General features: G+C 62.4%; 1 protein-coding gene across 1 annotated transcript in view; it reads left to right on the plus strand.

Annotated features, from left to right (window-relative positions):
• The window catches only part of CDH4 (cadherin 4), a 132,038-nt gene extending 122,880 nt beyond the window's left edge, over positions 1 to 9,158 (plus strand). Inside the window, 8 exon segments of the mRNA XM_077756301.1 lie at positions 1,300 to 1,553; positions 1,999 to 2,141; positions 5,053 to 5,286; positions 6,243 to 6,476; positions 6,631 to 6,770; positions 7,240 to 7,327; positions 7,330 to 7,394; positions 8,497 to 9,158. Coding sequence (XP_077612427.1) covers positions 1,300 to 1,553; positions 1,999 to 2,141; positions 5,053 to 5,286; positions 6,243 to 6,476; positions 6,631 to 6,770; positions 7,240 to 7,327; positions 7,330 to 7,394; positions 8,497 to 8,703 — 1,365 coding nt within the window. The 3' untranslated portion in view covers positions 8,704 to 9,158.
• Positions 9,159 to 13,561: the final 4,403 nt, after the last annotated feature.

Raw genomic sequence — 13,561 nt, forward strand, 5'->3', positions numbered from 1 at the left:
CTCTGTGTTTCCCTCTGTCTCTGCCCCTCCTCACCTGTTCCCTCTGTCTCTCTCTCAAAATAAATAAATAAATACACTTAAAAACACAATGATAACAAGCCCCAAATCACTACCAGCAGCAAGAAGACCAAGTAAGTTTAAAGTCTCTGCAACGATCGTTGTCCTTCAAACAAGCCCCATTCCCCTGGTCACCTGGGCTCGTTTTCTTGAGCCCACGTTGCCGGGTGGTATGTAGTCGACTTCACAGTCTTCAGAGATCGCTTCACATGTGTGACATTACTCGCAGTGTTACCAGTGGCATGTAAGGTGTCACAGGGCCCGAGTCAAAGCTCTGTGACGTGCACACAGCCAACTCGTGCCCCCGGCCCTTCCCTCCACCCCGCTCCGTCCCCCAGCTGCCAGGGGACCATTTTCACGTATTTTTGCGCTTCACCCCTACGGCTTCCTTTCCACAAATAGGAACAGATACGGACACGAACCCGAATTCNCGCCGGAACGGAGGCTGTGAAATGCTGCTGCAGGGCGTCGTGTCGCGTGTCGCGTGACGTGTCGTGCGCCACGTGTCGTGTCACGTGTCGCGTGTGGTGTGTCGTGTCGTGTCACGTGTGTCGTGTGTCATGTCACGTGTGTCGTGTCGTGTGTCACGTCGTGTGTCGTGTCGCGTGTCACGTGTCGTGTCGTGTCTCTTCCTGTGAGGCTGCTGCAGCCCACCTTTGGGTCGTTATGTGCAGTTACAGGCGTCAGGGCCCCAGGGCCTCCGTACCCCACCCCCTGCCCCCCCGGGCTCTGGCGTTTATCAGTCAGGCTCTTGATGCCGCAAAAGGGTGTAACCAGGACTCATGTTAATGCAGGAGCCACGCACAGAGGGAGGGACCCATAGCCCCGGTGTGTCAGCGACCTGGGGCTGCTGGGTGGTCAGAACAGGACCCCCCATGGCACCCAGCAGGGCAGCCCTGGACGAACAGAGTGAGGCCTTGACCGCGCCAGGCTGGACGGAGCGGCACCCGATGAGGGAGCCGCAGGGAGCCCCCCGGCCCCCAGGAGCCCCGCCACTGCCCTCGCACGGCATGATGGGAAGGCGCGGCGGGCGCCCTTTACCCCAACTCTCTCTCCTCCCGTCGGCGAACTCCGTGCGAAGCCAGAGACAAGGGAGCCTGCGGCCGGCCTCCCTAGGGACCAGCCTCCTGGGCACAGAGCGGGGCGGTGGCCGCACACCAACCAGCCCACGGCCACCACCCTCCGAGCCACAGCCCCGCGGGCACTGCGCCAGCTCAGCCCCTGGGGCTTCTCTTGTTCCAGGCCGTCGACTACGAGCTGAACAGGGCGTTCATGCTGACCGTGATGGTGTCCAACCAGGCGCCTCTGGCCAGCGGGATCCAGATGTCCTTCCAGTCTACGGCGGGGGTGACCATCTCCGTCATGGACGTCAACGAGGCGCCCTACTTCCCCTCGAACCACAAGCTGATCCGCCTGGAGGAGGGCGTGCCCACGGGCACCGTGCTGACCACGTTTTCGGCAGTGGACCCCGACCGGTTCATGCAGCAGGCCGTGAGGTGGGCCAGGACTTGTGCCGTGTGGCCAGGAGGGGCAGCGGGAGCTCCGGTCCTGGGGGCAGCGGGGTCCCCCCGGCCCGAGGGGTAGAGGCGCTCCGCACGCCGCACACCCTCATGTCTCCGCCCAGGAAGGCGGAAGGTTTTCACCACATTCAGCCGTGTCCCAAGCCAGGCCAGTCCTGGTCAGGCTCGTCTACCGGCTGTCATTACCCCTCCGTTCCTCAGTCTCCCCGTCTGTGAGGGGGGGCCGCTGGGAGCACCTGCCTCCTGGGGTCCTTGTCCCCACAGTGTCTGCGAGCCGCCGTTGCAGGGAAGGCCCCGGGTCCAGGCAGGCGCCCCGCGAGGGCCGTGTCCTGCGAAGTGCCGGCTGGCAGGCCTGGTGGCCAGGGCGGCCGGGGGCTCGGGGTCACTCCCCCCTTCACCCCCTCACCTCCTCCCTCCGCAGATACTCAAAGCTGTCGGACCCGGCGAACTGGCTGCACATTAATGCCACCAACGGCCAGATCACCACGGCAGCCGTCCTTGACCGCGAGTCCCTCTACATCAAAAACAACGTCTATGAGGCCACCTTCCTGGCGGCTGACAACGGTACGTCCCACTCCGGGGGGTGACTGCCAGGTGCTCGCCGGGCCGCGGGCTCCATGACAGGGAGCCCGAGCAGGGACCCTCCGGCACCTGGAGAAGGTGGAGGAGGGAAGCAGGGGGGCGAGCGGCCCTTCATGCCCCCAGGCAGGCGTTGTTCGGAGCTCTGGTGGCTGCCTGACCCCCAGGTGGGCAGGGGAGGGCCTCCCCTAAGCAGCCCCTGGGATGCAGCCCCTTGTGGCTCTGACCGCCCCTGACCCAGGCCCCTAACCCAGGCCCCTGACCCAGGCCCCTGACCCAGGCCCCTGACCCAGGCCCCTGGAGCCTCAGTCTGAACAGGGGGCCCCAGAGGCAGGGCAGACACACCTATGAGAAGCCACATACCAATGGCATGAGCTCTGGGAGCCCAGAGAGGGTGACGGCAGAAAGGGTGACAGCGAGGCCCCCGAGCCAGACTGAGGAGCCCCAAGGAGCCTGGGGTAGTGAGAGTGAAGGCGAACTGGGCTGGGGTGAAGAGGGCTGAGCAGGGACAGGTAGGGCTGGATGGAGGTGAGGGAGGACTGAACAGCAGCAGGGAGGGCTGAGAGGGATGAGGAGGACTTAGCAGAGGCGAGGAGGGCTGGTCAGCAGTGAGGGGTATGGAGGGCTGCGCAGGGGTGAGGGAGGGCCGAGCAGGGGTGAAGAGAGCTGGGCAGGGGTGCGGAGAGCCGGGCAGGGATGAGGGAGGGCTGAGCAGAGGCGGCAGCAGTGGGGCTGGTATGGGGCAGGAAGAAGGCTCACGAGCACTGGACCTTCCAAGGGATGTGGACAGATATCTGGGTGCTGGGACTCCAGGCCCCAGGGCCACCTGCCTGGGACCCAGGAGCCGGCAAGGCCCAGAGCCCAGGGTGTCCACCCGACTCTGCACGGGAGGGGAGAGGGAGCAGGGGAGAGGAAAGAATCTAGAGCCAGGAATCAGTCCCAGCACCACGTAGTGGTAGGAAGAGATCTGACCACTCCGTGCCTCAGTGGCCTCCTCTGCAAAGTGGGGTAACCCTGCCTCCTCCGCTGGGGCTGTGTGTGAGAATCAGTGAGCTCGTGTCCCCCAGGGCACTGGGAACAGGGCCTGGCTCAGGTCAGCAGGGCCTTCACTGCTGTCATTACCATGAGCTGCTCTGTGCCGCCACTGCTCAGCGGGACGGGACAGACAAGTCTGACGTTCCAGGGGCCCGTGTGTCAGCTCGACAGGCTCAGCCGTGTAACAGTGCTAGAAACTGCAGCAGGAGCGAGGTTCCCTTCCTCTCACATAAGAGAAGATGCGGCAGGCAGCCCTGGGTCTCAGGCCCGGTTTGAGAAAGCAGGCTCACTCTGGCCACCTGCGTGGGCTCGGCGAGCTACAGCATGGTCCACAATGGCTGCTGGTGCTCCAGCCATCACGACCACATGCCGGCAGACAGAAGGAAGACCAAGGAAGGCAGGGACACATTTCTGCCCTTCTAAGGACTTCACCCCCAGCTCAGAAAGGCCAGAACTTAGCCATGAAGTCACAATTCATTGCAAAGGATGTTGAGAAACGTGTCTTCTGGCTGGGCAGTGATGACCCCAGGTAAAACCTGGGGCTCCAGTTCTTTTAAGGACAAAAAGGGAAATGAAATGGATATTGATGGACAACTCAGCAGTCTCTTGCCCCCTCGAGACGAATGAGAAACAAGTCAACCAATAATTTCAGGAATCAAGTTCTGGAAGAAAACAAAACGAGGCATGGGAGGGAGGGCGCTGTGAGACTGTGGGGCCAAGACCTATGGGACCAGAAGGAACAAGCCAGGGGAAGATGGGGCAGCAGGGGAGTCCCAGAGTTAGGCAGCAGCTTGTGCAAAGGTCCTGAGGCCGACCTATGCCTGGTGGGTTTTAGGACAGCAGTACAGCTAAGGCTTCAGGAGCAAGAACCGCCCTCGCACAAAGGCTTTTTCCTCATTCCATAGCAAGTGGGAGCCGGGGCCCGATAACCCCCCACGAGCCTCCTTCCTGCCTTCCCTGACCCACCAGGCCTGCAAAAGCCCAGCCCTGGAAGCGACCGTGAGATGTGCCCGCTGCTGTGGGGGCTGGAGGTGCCTCTCCTCCAGCAGCTCAAGCTGCTGGATTAGAAAGTGGCTTTAAATGAACCCGTGGCCAAAGCAGCAGAAAGTAGAGGGCAGATGAACAGGACAGGCTGCACCCAGGCTCGTAGGATCTGGAGGAAGGGCTGTGCCCCAAGGAGCCCAGGCTCAGAAGAGAGGGAGGAAGCAGGTGCCAGCCGCACGGGGTCCCGGAGGGGTGTGGGTCCCGAGTGTGAGCACCATCTTCTGCAGCCGCGTACCAGTAGAGCTCCGCAAGAGTGCTGTGGACAACCGTGTGTGCGTGCAGGAGTGTGCGAGTGTGTGTGTGTGCAAGTGAGCATGCATGAGTGCTGTGTGCGACCGTGTGTGTGTGTGTGCGCATGCGTGAGTGCTGTGGGCAACCGTGCGTGTGCGCATGAGTATTGCATGTGTGTGCGTGTGCATGTGTGTGTGCGCGCGCACATGTCCATGTGCATGAATGTTATGAGCAACTGTGTGTGTGCGTACAAGTGTGTGCATGCCTGTGTGAGCGGTGTGGTAGAGTGTGTGTTTGTGTTTGTGCTGTGGGCGAGTTCGTGCGTGTGTGCATTGTGTTGCGCGTGTGGGCGTGTGAGAGCACGTGTGGCAGGTGCAGGTCCTGGCGTCGCTGCGTGGCTGTGTGCTCGTGCACTCTGTCCGTGTGCTGGGCACAGCTGAGTGGCTGTGTGTGTTGTACAGCGGGTGTTAGTGCAGGTTCGTGGCTGTGGTCTGTCCCCGGGCGGATCCCACGTGCATCACCGCGTGCCTGTGGCCGTGGAGTGCCAGGAGCGGCCCCGCACGGTCACCCCGTGTCTGTCCCGCAGGGATCCCCCCGGCCAGCGGCACGGGGACCCTCCAGATCTATCTAATCGACATCAACGACAACGCCCCGGAGCTGCTGCCCAAGGAGGCCCAGATCTGCGAGAAGCCCAGCCTGAACGCCATCAACATCACCGCGGCCGACGCCGACGTGGACCCCAACATCGGCCCCTACGTCTTCGAGCTGCCCTTTGTCCCGGCCGCCGTGCGCAAGAACTGGACCATCACCCGCTTAAACGGTGAGCCCGCCTCAGGCTCCAGTGAGGGGGCACGGCTGGGGCGCGGCACCCGAGGGGGCCCACGGAAGAGTGAGCGGTGGAGACGGGAGCCGCACGAGGCTGAGGACGCTGGCCCTGCTCCGGCCCGTCCCGAGGGGGCCACGAAGGCGGCCCCACTGTTAGAACGAGCACGGCCGTCAACATCCTGCAGCCCCAGCCACTCGTGTCCGCGACTGCTTCCCGCGCGGGCCTCCGACCCGTGGGACCCCGACCGATCTATTTCCTGAGGGTACTTCCCTAGGTGTGGATTTGTTGTTTACAGGGGCATCCAGATTCTGAGGTGGTCTGGCACCTCGAGGATGGACCCGGAAAGGTCACACCACTTTCTGGCTTCCCCAGGAGTGCAAGAGAGTTTTCCCAAGCCCTCGCCTGAATGTTATTATTGTTTATGTTTTACAATTTTTTTATGTTTATTTTGAGAGAGAATGTGATGCAGGGCTCAATCCCATGAACCAGGAGAGCACGACCTGAGCTGAAATTGAGTCGGATGCTTAACTGACTGAGCCCCCCAGGAGCCCTGAATGTCACTGTTTTAAAAAGCATTTTTCCAATGTTAGCGAAAATCGTGGTTTCCGTTTTCATCTCTTAACTCCCAGCGCACTTTCTTCATCTATTCACTGGCCGTTTGCTGTTTCTTCCATTAATTGTTCAATGCTCTTGCCTATTTGAGGTTTTTTTTCTAATTGACTTAGTAGAACTCTTTACATATTAAGGAAGTGACTTCATCCTACACGCTGCAATCACTCTTTTCTTGCACTGCCAATGTCTTTTCACTTTATGGAGTGATCTAGCACGTGCGGGAACCAAACAGGTATTTTAGACTTTCGTGCTGTCGGACCGTGTCTGCGCCCTCACGCCCTGCCGTACGGGCGCGCGGGCTGCAGACTGAACGAAGCCTGCCCCGCCCCCTCTGCCAGGTGACTATGCTCAGCTGAGCCTGCGCATCCTCTACCTGGAGGCTGGGATGTACGACGTCCCCGTCATCGTCACAGACTCCGGGAACCCCCCACTGTCCAACACATCGGTCATCAAGGTCAAGGTGTGCCCGTGCGACGAGAACGGTGACTGCACCACGGTTGGCGCCGTGGCGGCGGCTGGTCTGGGCACCAGCGCCATCGTGGCCATCCTCATCTGCATCGTCATCCTGCTCAGTGAGTCCGGCTGAGCCGCGCGTGCGCGCCCCTGCTCTCACGCGCAGGCGCCCCTGCTCTCACGCGCAGGCGCCCCTGCTCTCACGCGCAGGCGCCCCTGCTCTCACGCGCAGGCGCCCCTGCTCTCACGCGCAGGNGGCGCTGCCCCCCACAGCCATGGTCCTGCTGTTCGTCGTGTGGATGAAGCGGAGGGAGAAGGAGCGCCACACGAAGCAGCTGCTCATCGACCCCGAGGACGACGTGCGCGACAACATCCTCAAGTACGACGAGGAAGGGGGCGGCGAGGAGGACCAGGTGAGGCGAGGGGCCGCGGCCGGACGGCCTCTTCCCCCCTCCCGGTGCGAAGGCGCCCGCGCCCTGGCCTCCCTCCCCGCCGCCCCTGCACCTGGGGCTGGCACGGCGCCCCCACTCTGCTCTCCCTGCTTAGCCAGGACCCCAACCCTGTGCCCACCCGCCCGCGCCCACAACGGGGCGGTGCCAGGCCCCTCAGGCGCTGGTTAGTNGCTGTGCCCCCCAGTAAAGCTTAGTGCCGCCTTAAGACAGGGTAACAGGAGCCCCAGCCGGGGCTGTTCCCGGGAACAAAGGAGGCGTGTGCTGGGGGGGTGTCCCCGGGCCCTGGGGGGGGAGCGTCAGGCTGGCCAGGGCGGCCTGCGGTCACAGGCAGGACTGGGATGAGTTTGGGGAGCGGGCTCTGTGGGGAGAGCAGGCACGCTGGGTGCCCTGCCTGTGGCCCCCGCTGTACCCCCTCCCGGCCCCTCCCCAGGACTACGACCTCAGCCAGCTGCAGCAGCCAGAGGCCATGGAGCACGTGCTGAGCAAGGCCCCGGGGGTGCGGCGGGGGGAGGAGCGGCCNAGCCTCAGTACCCGGTCAGGCCCGTGGTGCCGCACCCGGGAGACATTGGGGACTTCATCACCGAGGTGGGTGCTCCGGGCGGAGCCCAGACCCCGAGCAGGGCCGCTCCACTGAGCATAACGCCCCCCAGCCCCCTGGCAGCGTGGGGCGGGCGGCCGGGCCGAGGGGGCAGAGCCAGACCGGGGCTCAGGGGCCGCCCTGTCCCCGCAGGGTCGCTGTGTGTACCCCCGTCTGCTCCCTGACGCTGCCGCATTAAGAGGGGCTGGTGACATGCGTACCCCACCCATGCCAGGATCTAACTATGAAACAACGGACTTGAACAGAGTGTGGCCATGGGGGGGGCGGGGGGGGGCGGGCAGAGACACGAACATTCTCAGGACGTTCCGGTAGCACCTCCCGTCCCAGCCGCAGGTCGCTTTTCTACAACTGCCCTGAGCTGATCTGCCTGAGGCGCCGCCTACTCCCTGGGATGGGATGAAATTTCAAAACCCCAGGAAGCATGTCTTCCCCGATCTAGGACTAAAAGCCCGTTTTAGGCAATTCTTAGAGAAAAGTGAACGTGGCAACTTCAAACCATTCTTACTGAGGGCTGATAAGGGCGCCCTTCCCAGGGCGGGGCTGGGCCGTGACGTGTGTCCTGCATCCGGCGGCCGCAGTGGGCACCCAGGCCACCCCACGGGGACACCCAGGGCCGGCAGCAGCCCTCCCCCATGGGCTCAGGAGCAGGGGTGTACACCCACCACCCGCAGGGTCCCGGAGGAGGGACCCCTGGGGCAGGGGTGCAGGAGAGGGGCTCTGGCCACACCTGCTGCGTCACCCAGTTTTGTTCATTGGGGGGACAGGGAACATGACAACTTGAGATTTCTGACCTCTGGCCACCTCAGGGTCACATTCCGTGTGGCAGTGACATGGGATCACGGCCCGTCTGCCCCCTGGGGAGGGGCTGCCCCCAGGCCCCACCCAGCCCTCTGTGCCCTGTCCCGGTTCCCGCTTCCTGGAACCCCACCCCTACTCAGTTCTCTGAGGCCCCGAGGTTAGACAGGGCAGCGCCTACTGAGAACCTCCTGCACACAGAGCCCGCGGACCGCAGCTGCCTGGCCTGCGCCCCAGCCCCTCTCCTGGGCGCCCCGTGTCCCACACCCCTCACCCCGTGTCTCTGTGACCCAGGGCCTCCGAGCCGCCGACAATGACCCCACAGCTCCCCCCTACGACTCCCTGCTGGTCTTCGACTACGAAGGCAGCGGCTCCACCGCGGGCTCCGTCAGCTCCCTGAACTCGTCCAGCTCCGGGGACCAAGACTACGATTACCTGAACGACTGGGGGCCCAGGTTCAAGAAGCTGGCGGACATGTACGGAGGCGGCGAGGAGGACTGAGCGGCCGGGGGGGCCTGTGGGGGCGCCGGGCTGCCGGCCCCCTGCGGACGGACGTGTCCCTCAGTGGTGTGTTAGGGGTCCCTCCCCGCCCCAGCCCCCCCAACAGTGAGCTGTCTGGCACGAACGCGGCCCGGCCCGCGGCGCGCACGGCCCACCGCAGCAGCGGGCTGGCGCCGGGAGAGCGGGAGGCACTCTGTCTTAACTTGAATTTCCTAGAACAGAAGCACTGTTTTTAAAAACAAAAAAAGAAAGTGCCTTTTGGTACATGTATCAGATTCCCTCAAACTCAGGAGTGACTAAGAGCAAGCAGACAGACCACGTACGTCCCCCCAACCCCGTCCTGGGAGCCCCCAGCCCCAGCCAGTCCCGCTCTGAAGGCACCAATTAAGGAATCGGGGAGACTGTGTCTTTTTTTTTCTTAAGTGGGTGATTTGCTTAACAAAATTTGCTTAACAGTTTGGGGTCCAAATCCCATCCGCCCTTCTGAGTTCTCCAGTCTTGCTCTACACGGTCGGGGTCTCCTGAGCCCTCAGGTGTCCGTGAGGCTGGAGGGATGTAGGACGCCCAGCCGCAGAACGTTCCCCAGGGGCGGAGGCGGGCCTGTCCACCAAACACACCACTGTGTGCACTTGGCTTTCCCTGCGTCTTTGGCGGCCCTCTGACGCCAGACGCTGTAAATAGCTGGGGTGGGGAGGGCTCCAAGGGGTTTCCCTGATGCTCACCCTCTCTGCCCTCGGCTGTCCCCGGGTCCCGCCCCCAGAGACGACTGTTGCCCCAAACTCCGCCCAAGTCCCTGTTGCCTTTGGTCCGGAAGAGTACGGCGTCCCCGTAAGCCACAGCCCAAACCAGCCGGCATCCCCAGACACCCTGCCTCGAGCCCTCCACCCCTCACGATTGGATTCCTGAAGGACCCCGTCAGAGGACCAGCCCCCGAGAACTGGGCGCGGCCAGCCACCCCGAGGGCCGTGCCGACGGCAGGCAGGGCTGGGAACCGCACGAGCCGCAGCCTTTCTGCGTCCGAGTCCCTGCTGCTGCTGAGCTCACGTGCACGGCAAAGACACGCTCCGAGTGGCCCGGCTGTCCCGACGTCGCTGCGCCGTCTGTCCCCCAGGCGCGTCTGGACGGCGCCCACCTGGAGCAGCAGCCTGTCTCCTTTCCTCCGGACTCAGGTCAGCCCTGAGCAGCTGCCGACTCTCAGAGTTGGAACAGCCCTTTGCACGGGCAGGTCTGACGCACACACCGGACTCAAGAGTCCATTCCGCAGGACAGTGAAAGGCGCCGTGTCCCCAGACCCACTGGGGAGACCTCGCCGTGTTTGCTTGCTGGGTGAGAAGAGGTTCCTTGGGCCCCTGCAGGACAAGACAGCCTCGTGGGAGAACCCGGGTCTATTCACAGGCTCCCCAAGAAAGGGGGCGAAGGGTGCGCTGGCCCTGGGCGGGACTTGGCATTGGGATACACTTGGGGGCAGTTTCCCGCCCTGGAGCCCTGGGTCAGGCAAAGCCTTGAGGGCCTGGGGGGTGGGCACTCAGCTTGCTCTCCGTGCCATCCGTCTGGGGTCTGGGGTTCTTTGATGCAGTCTCGGTCTATGACCTGTTTCTTGCCTATGATCACCCTCTTTTCCAAACAACTTTGGCCTCAGAGGTGTCCCTGAGGGTCCGTGTGTGCAGTGAGCCTGGGTTTGTCCCCACTGGAGGGCAGGGCTCCGCCCCACACCAGACCCTTCGCCAACTCCGCGTTCTCCCAGAGCTCAGCTGAGGCCGTGAGCGCTCGTGTGTGGCCTGATGGTGGCGAGCCTGTAGCAGGCTCTGTCCCTGACCCTGTCCCGCCTGCCTGGGGAGGAAGGGAGGGACAAAGGCAGTCACCGTGTCACACTGGATGCCCCCTCCGTGCAGACCGCAGTCTCACAGGGTCGGGGTGGGGGGCTGGTCTGCAAGGGGCGGAGGCCAGGACCGCTGTCCAAAGCTGAGCCACACAGATGCGTTGGGCCCAGCCAAGGACTGTCCCGGCGTCTGGGGGCGTGGCCATTCGAGGGCTTGCTGGTGGGGTCAGGGCTAGTGGAGGTGAGTCGGAATCTTCTGTGTTTTGTTTGTTTTTGGAAAGTTCATCCACCTGTCGAACTTCTGAGTGTGAACACGGTCCAGGCGCTGAGGCAGCTGTGGGCTCTTCTCTGAAGTCCAGAGTCCACCCCTGGGTCCCCAAGGCCCTGGGCTCTCCTCAGGGACAGATGTGCCAGGCCCGGCCCAGGACCCGGCCTCCTGCACACCGATCCCGTGGACCCCGGCATAGGTGCCTGTGTCCCCTGCCTCCTCACCCCACACCCCTGCCCCTCACCACCACTCGGTCTAAATCCTGCAGGCTGAGGCTGTGGCAGCCAGCTGGGGGGTGTTGATGGGGGACCTCTCGCGCCATCCCTGCTCCAAAATGTCTAGACAGCTGCCCCTCTCACTCGCCCCTGCGGTCCCTGGGGGCCAGAGCAAGAGGGGGTTCCCGCGCCCTCCCACATCCACCTCGGAACAGGTCCCGAGGTCAAGTTAGCGTTAGCTCAGTGTGCAAGCAGTGTCAAACGCTTCTCTCACGTAGCTTGTAGACACCATGTGCCCATGATCAGGGTCACGGAGGCCCAGACGCTGCAAAGTGCTAGGGCACAGTTTCCTTTCCGTAGGGGGTTTCGTTCTGTGGACAGGACACAGCTGTGCTGCGGGGCGGAGGCAAGAACGAGGCAGTGGTTGGCGCGCACCCCAGCCAAGGACCCCCCCCACCGTGTCTGGGCCTCCCACCACCAAAGCGTCAGGGTAACGGCCAAACGTCAGGTCCTCGAATTGCCTCAGTTTCCCTAGCATGAGCACTGGCCAACACACATGGTCCTTTGAGATGGCACCTCTGTCTTCTGCAAGGTACAAAGTTAGGGGAGTCTCCGTGTTTGTCGGTGCTAAAAAAAGAAAAAAAAGCACCAAAAAACCTGAAAAGAAAGTCTCCCACACACAGCGCATCCCGTGGACCAGCCCACACGGCCCGGCGCTCGTCCGGGCCGGCCCTGCCCAGCGGCCACACGGCGGGAGCCACTCTGTGTATAATTGGAACGCGTTTTGCTTTTTCTTTTCTCTCCTTTTCCCGTTCTGATTTTTGTTTTTTGCATGTTTCTTTCTGAAAATGGACAAAATGTGTAGCAGCCCGCATGACTGTGGTTGTTTTGGGGAAAGATACCGGAGTGTGACGTGTCCCACTGCGACTCCCAGCACCGCGCAGTTAGGCAACGCCCCAACTTTTTTTGTAACCGTCAACAGCACAACTATTTTGTATTGTTGTTTGTATCATTTTGTACCAAAAAAAAGAAAAAAAGAAAAAAAAGGAAAAAAGAAAAGAAGGGAAGAGCATCGATGTTTTCTCAGTGTGTTTTTAGTGCCGGGCGGTCGGTTCCACAGCGAGCAGCGTGCTGGAGCGGAGGCGGGGCGCTGGCGCTGCTCCCGGCGAGTCAATAAAGTCCCCCTTTGAAATAGTCGGCCTCAACCTGGCTTGTGTTTCTCCGTGCCTTCGAGAAGCCAGTGGTGCCCCCCGACAGCAGGCGGCCGGACCCGGGGCCTCGGCGTTGATAGTGGGATCCGTTCGTCCAGCGGACATTTCTGGAGCCCCTGCTGTGTCCCAGGCACAGTTCTGGGCTCGGGGAGCACGCACGTGAACAAAACCAGCCACTCCTTACCTGTGTGAGGCCAGCGAAAGCGTACAAACGAAGGCCCACAGGCCGTAGTGCAAACGTTTCCAGGTTCTAGAAGTTACACATCAAGCCCTGGGTTCTCCTGCCTTTGCAATGCCGCGGACGGCCCGGGTCTACTTGAGAGTCCCATGCCCTGCTGGGTGGTCTCGAGGCGCTGGCCCCCTCCCCGCTGCAGCGGCTCTTCATCTGCTGGGAACTCAGCTGCGCAGGGTGGTCCTCGGAAGCCCTCTGATTGGCCAAGCCCGGTCACATGACCCAGTGTCCCTGGCCTCCTGGCTTGCAGCCCCAGGGGTGGCTCACACTTTCCCCGCCACACAGTGAGCCTCTAGCTCTAGAGCAGCACTGGCTGGCAGAGGCCACACACCCACACCCGACCAGGCTGCCCTCCTCGAGGAAAAGGAGTTCAGAAAGGCTGCGTGGCCACCTGGCTCACCTGCTACCAAGTGGCACAGTCTGACCTGAGCCTGGCAGGCTGCTCCCTGTGCCCCAGCCCCTAGCAGAGCTGACTCCCACCCGCCTCTTACTTAGGCACAGATTTGCATCCGCAATAACATGCATAACAAAAAGTCACTCACACGGTTAATTACGGGTGCAGTTGATAATTACAGGCACAATTAGCCACTTGCTAATTTTGAGGGTGCCAAGCAGCTAATTACATGCATAATTAGGCTAGTGCTTTGGGCCTGGGACAGGCAGTAGGGGGTGGAAGGGCACAAACTCCTTATAATCAGACCCCCGGGGTGAGACCCTGGGGGGTGAGGGGGAGACTCGGCTTAAGGGCAGCCTCCCATACCCAGCTCCCTAGCAGAGGGCTGCTCGTCCAGGAGGCAGAAAAATAACCACGAAGTCCAGCGTGGGCCTCTGGGAAGCCAGGACCCCTTCCCTGGAGGCCCAGGAAGTGCATTCGGTCCCTTCACAGGGTGCGCTGCCAGAGCCCCAGGGGTCTTGGCTCCCCCACCAGGTGACAACCCACCCTGAGGGCCTGAGGAGGCCTGGTCCTGCCCCCTAGGGGACCCTGGGCCAGGCAGACGGGACACAGGCAGCTGCCCAGAGGCCCAAGGCAGCCCTGCCTCCGGCCCCCCCNAGGGCCACGGCCTCAGGGGCAGGCCAACTACCAATCCGAAGCCTGCCCTGCTAGCAAGAGGT

Source organism: Crocuta crocuta, unplaced genomic scaffold, assembly GCF_008692635.1.
Source record: "Crocuta crocuta isolate KB4526 unplaced genomic scaffold, BGI_CrCroc_1.0 scaffold123, whole genome shotgun sequence".
NCBI lineage: Eukaryota > Metazoa > Chordata > Mammalia > Carnivora > Hyaenidae > Crocuta > Crocuta crocuta.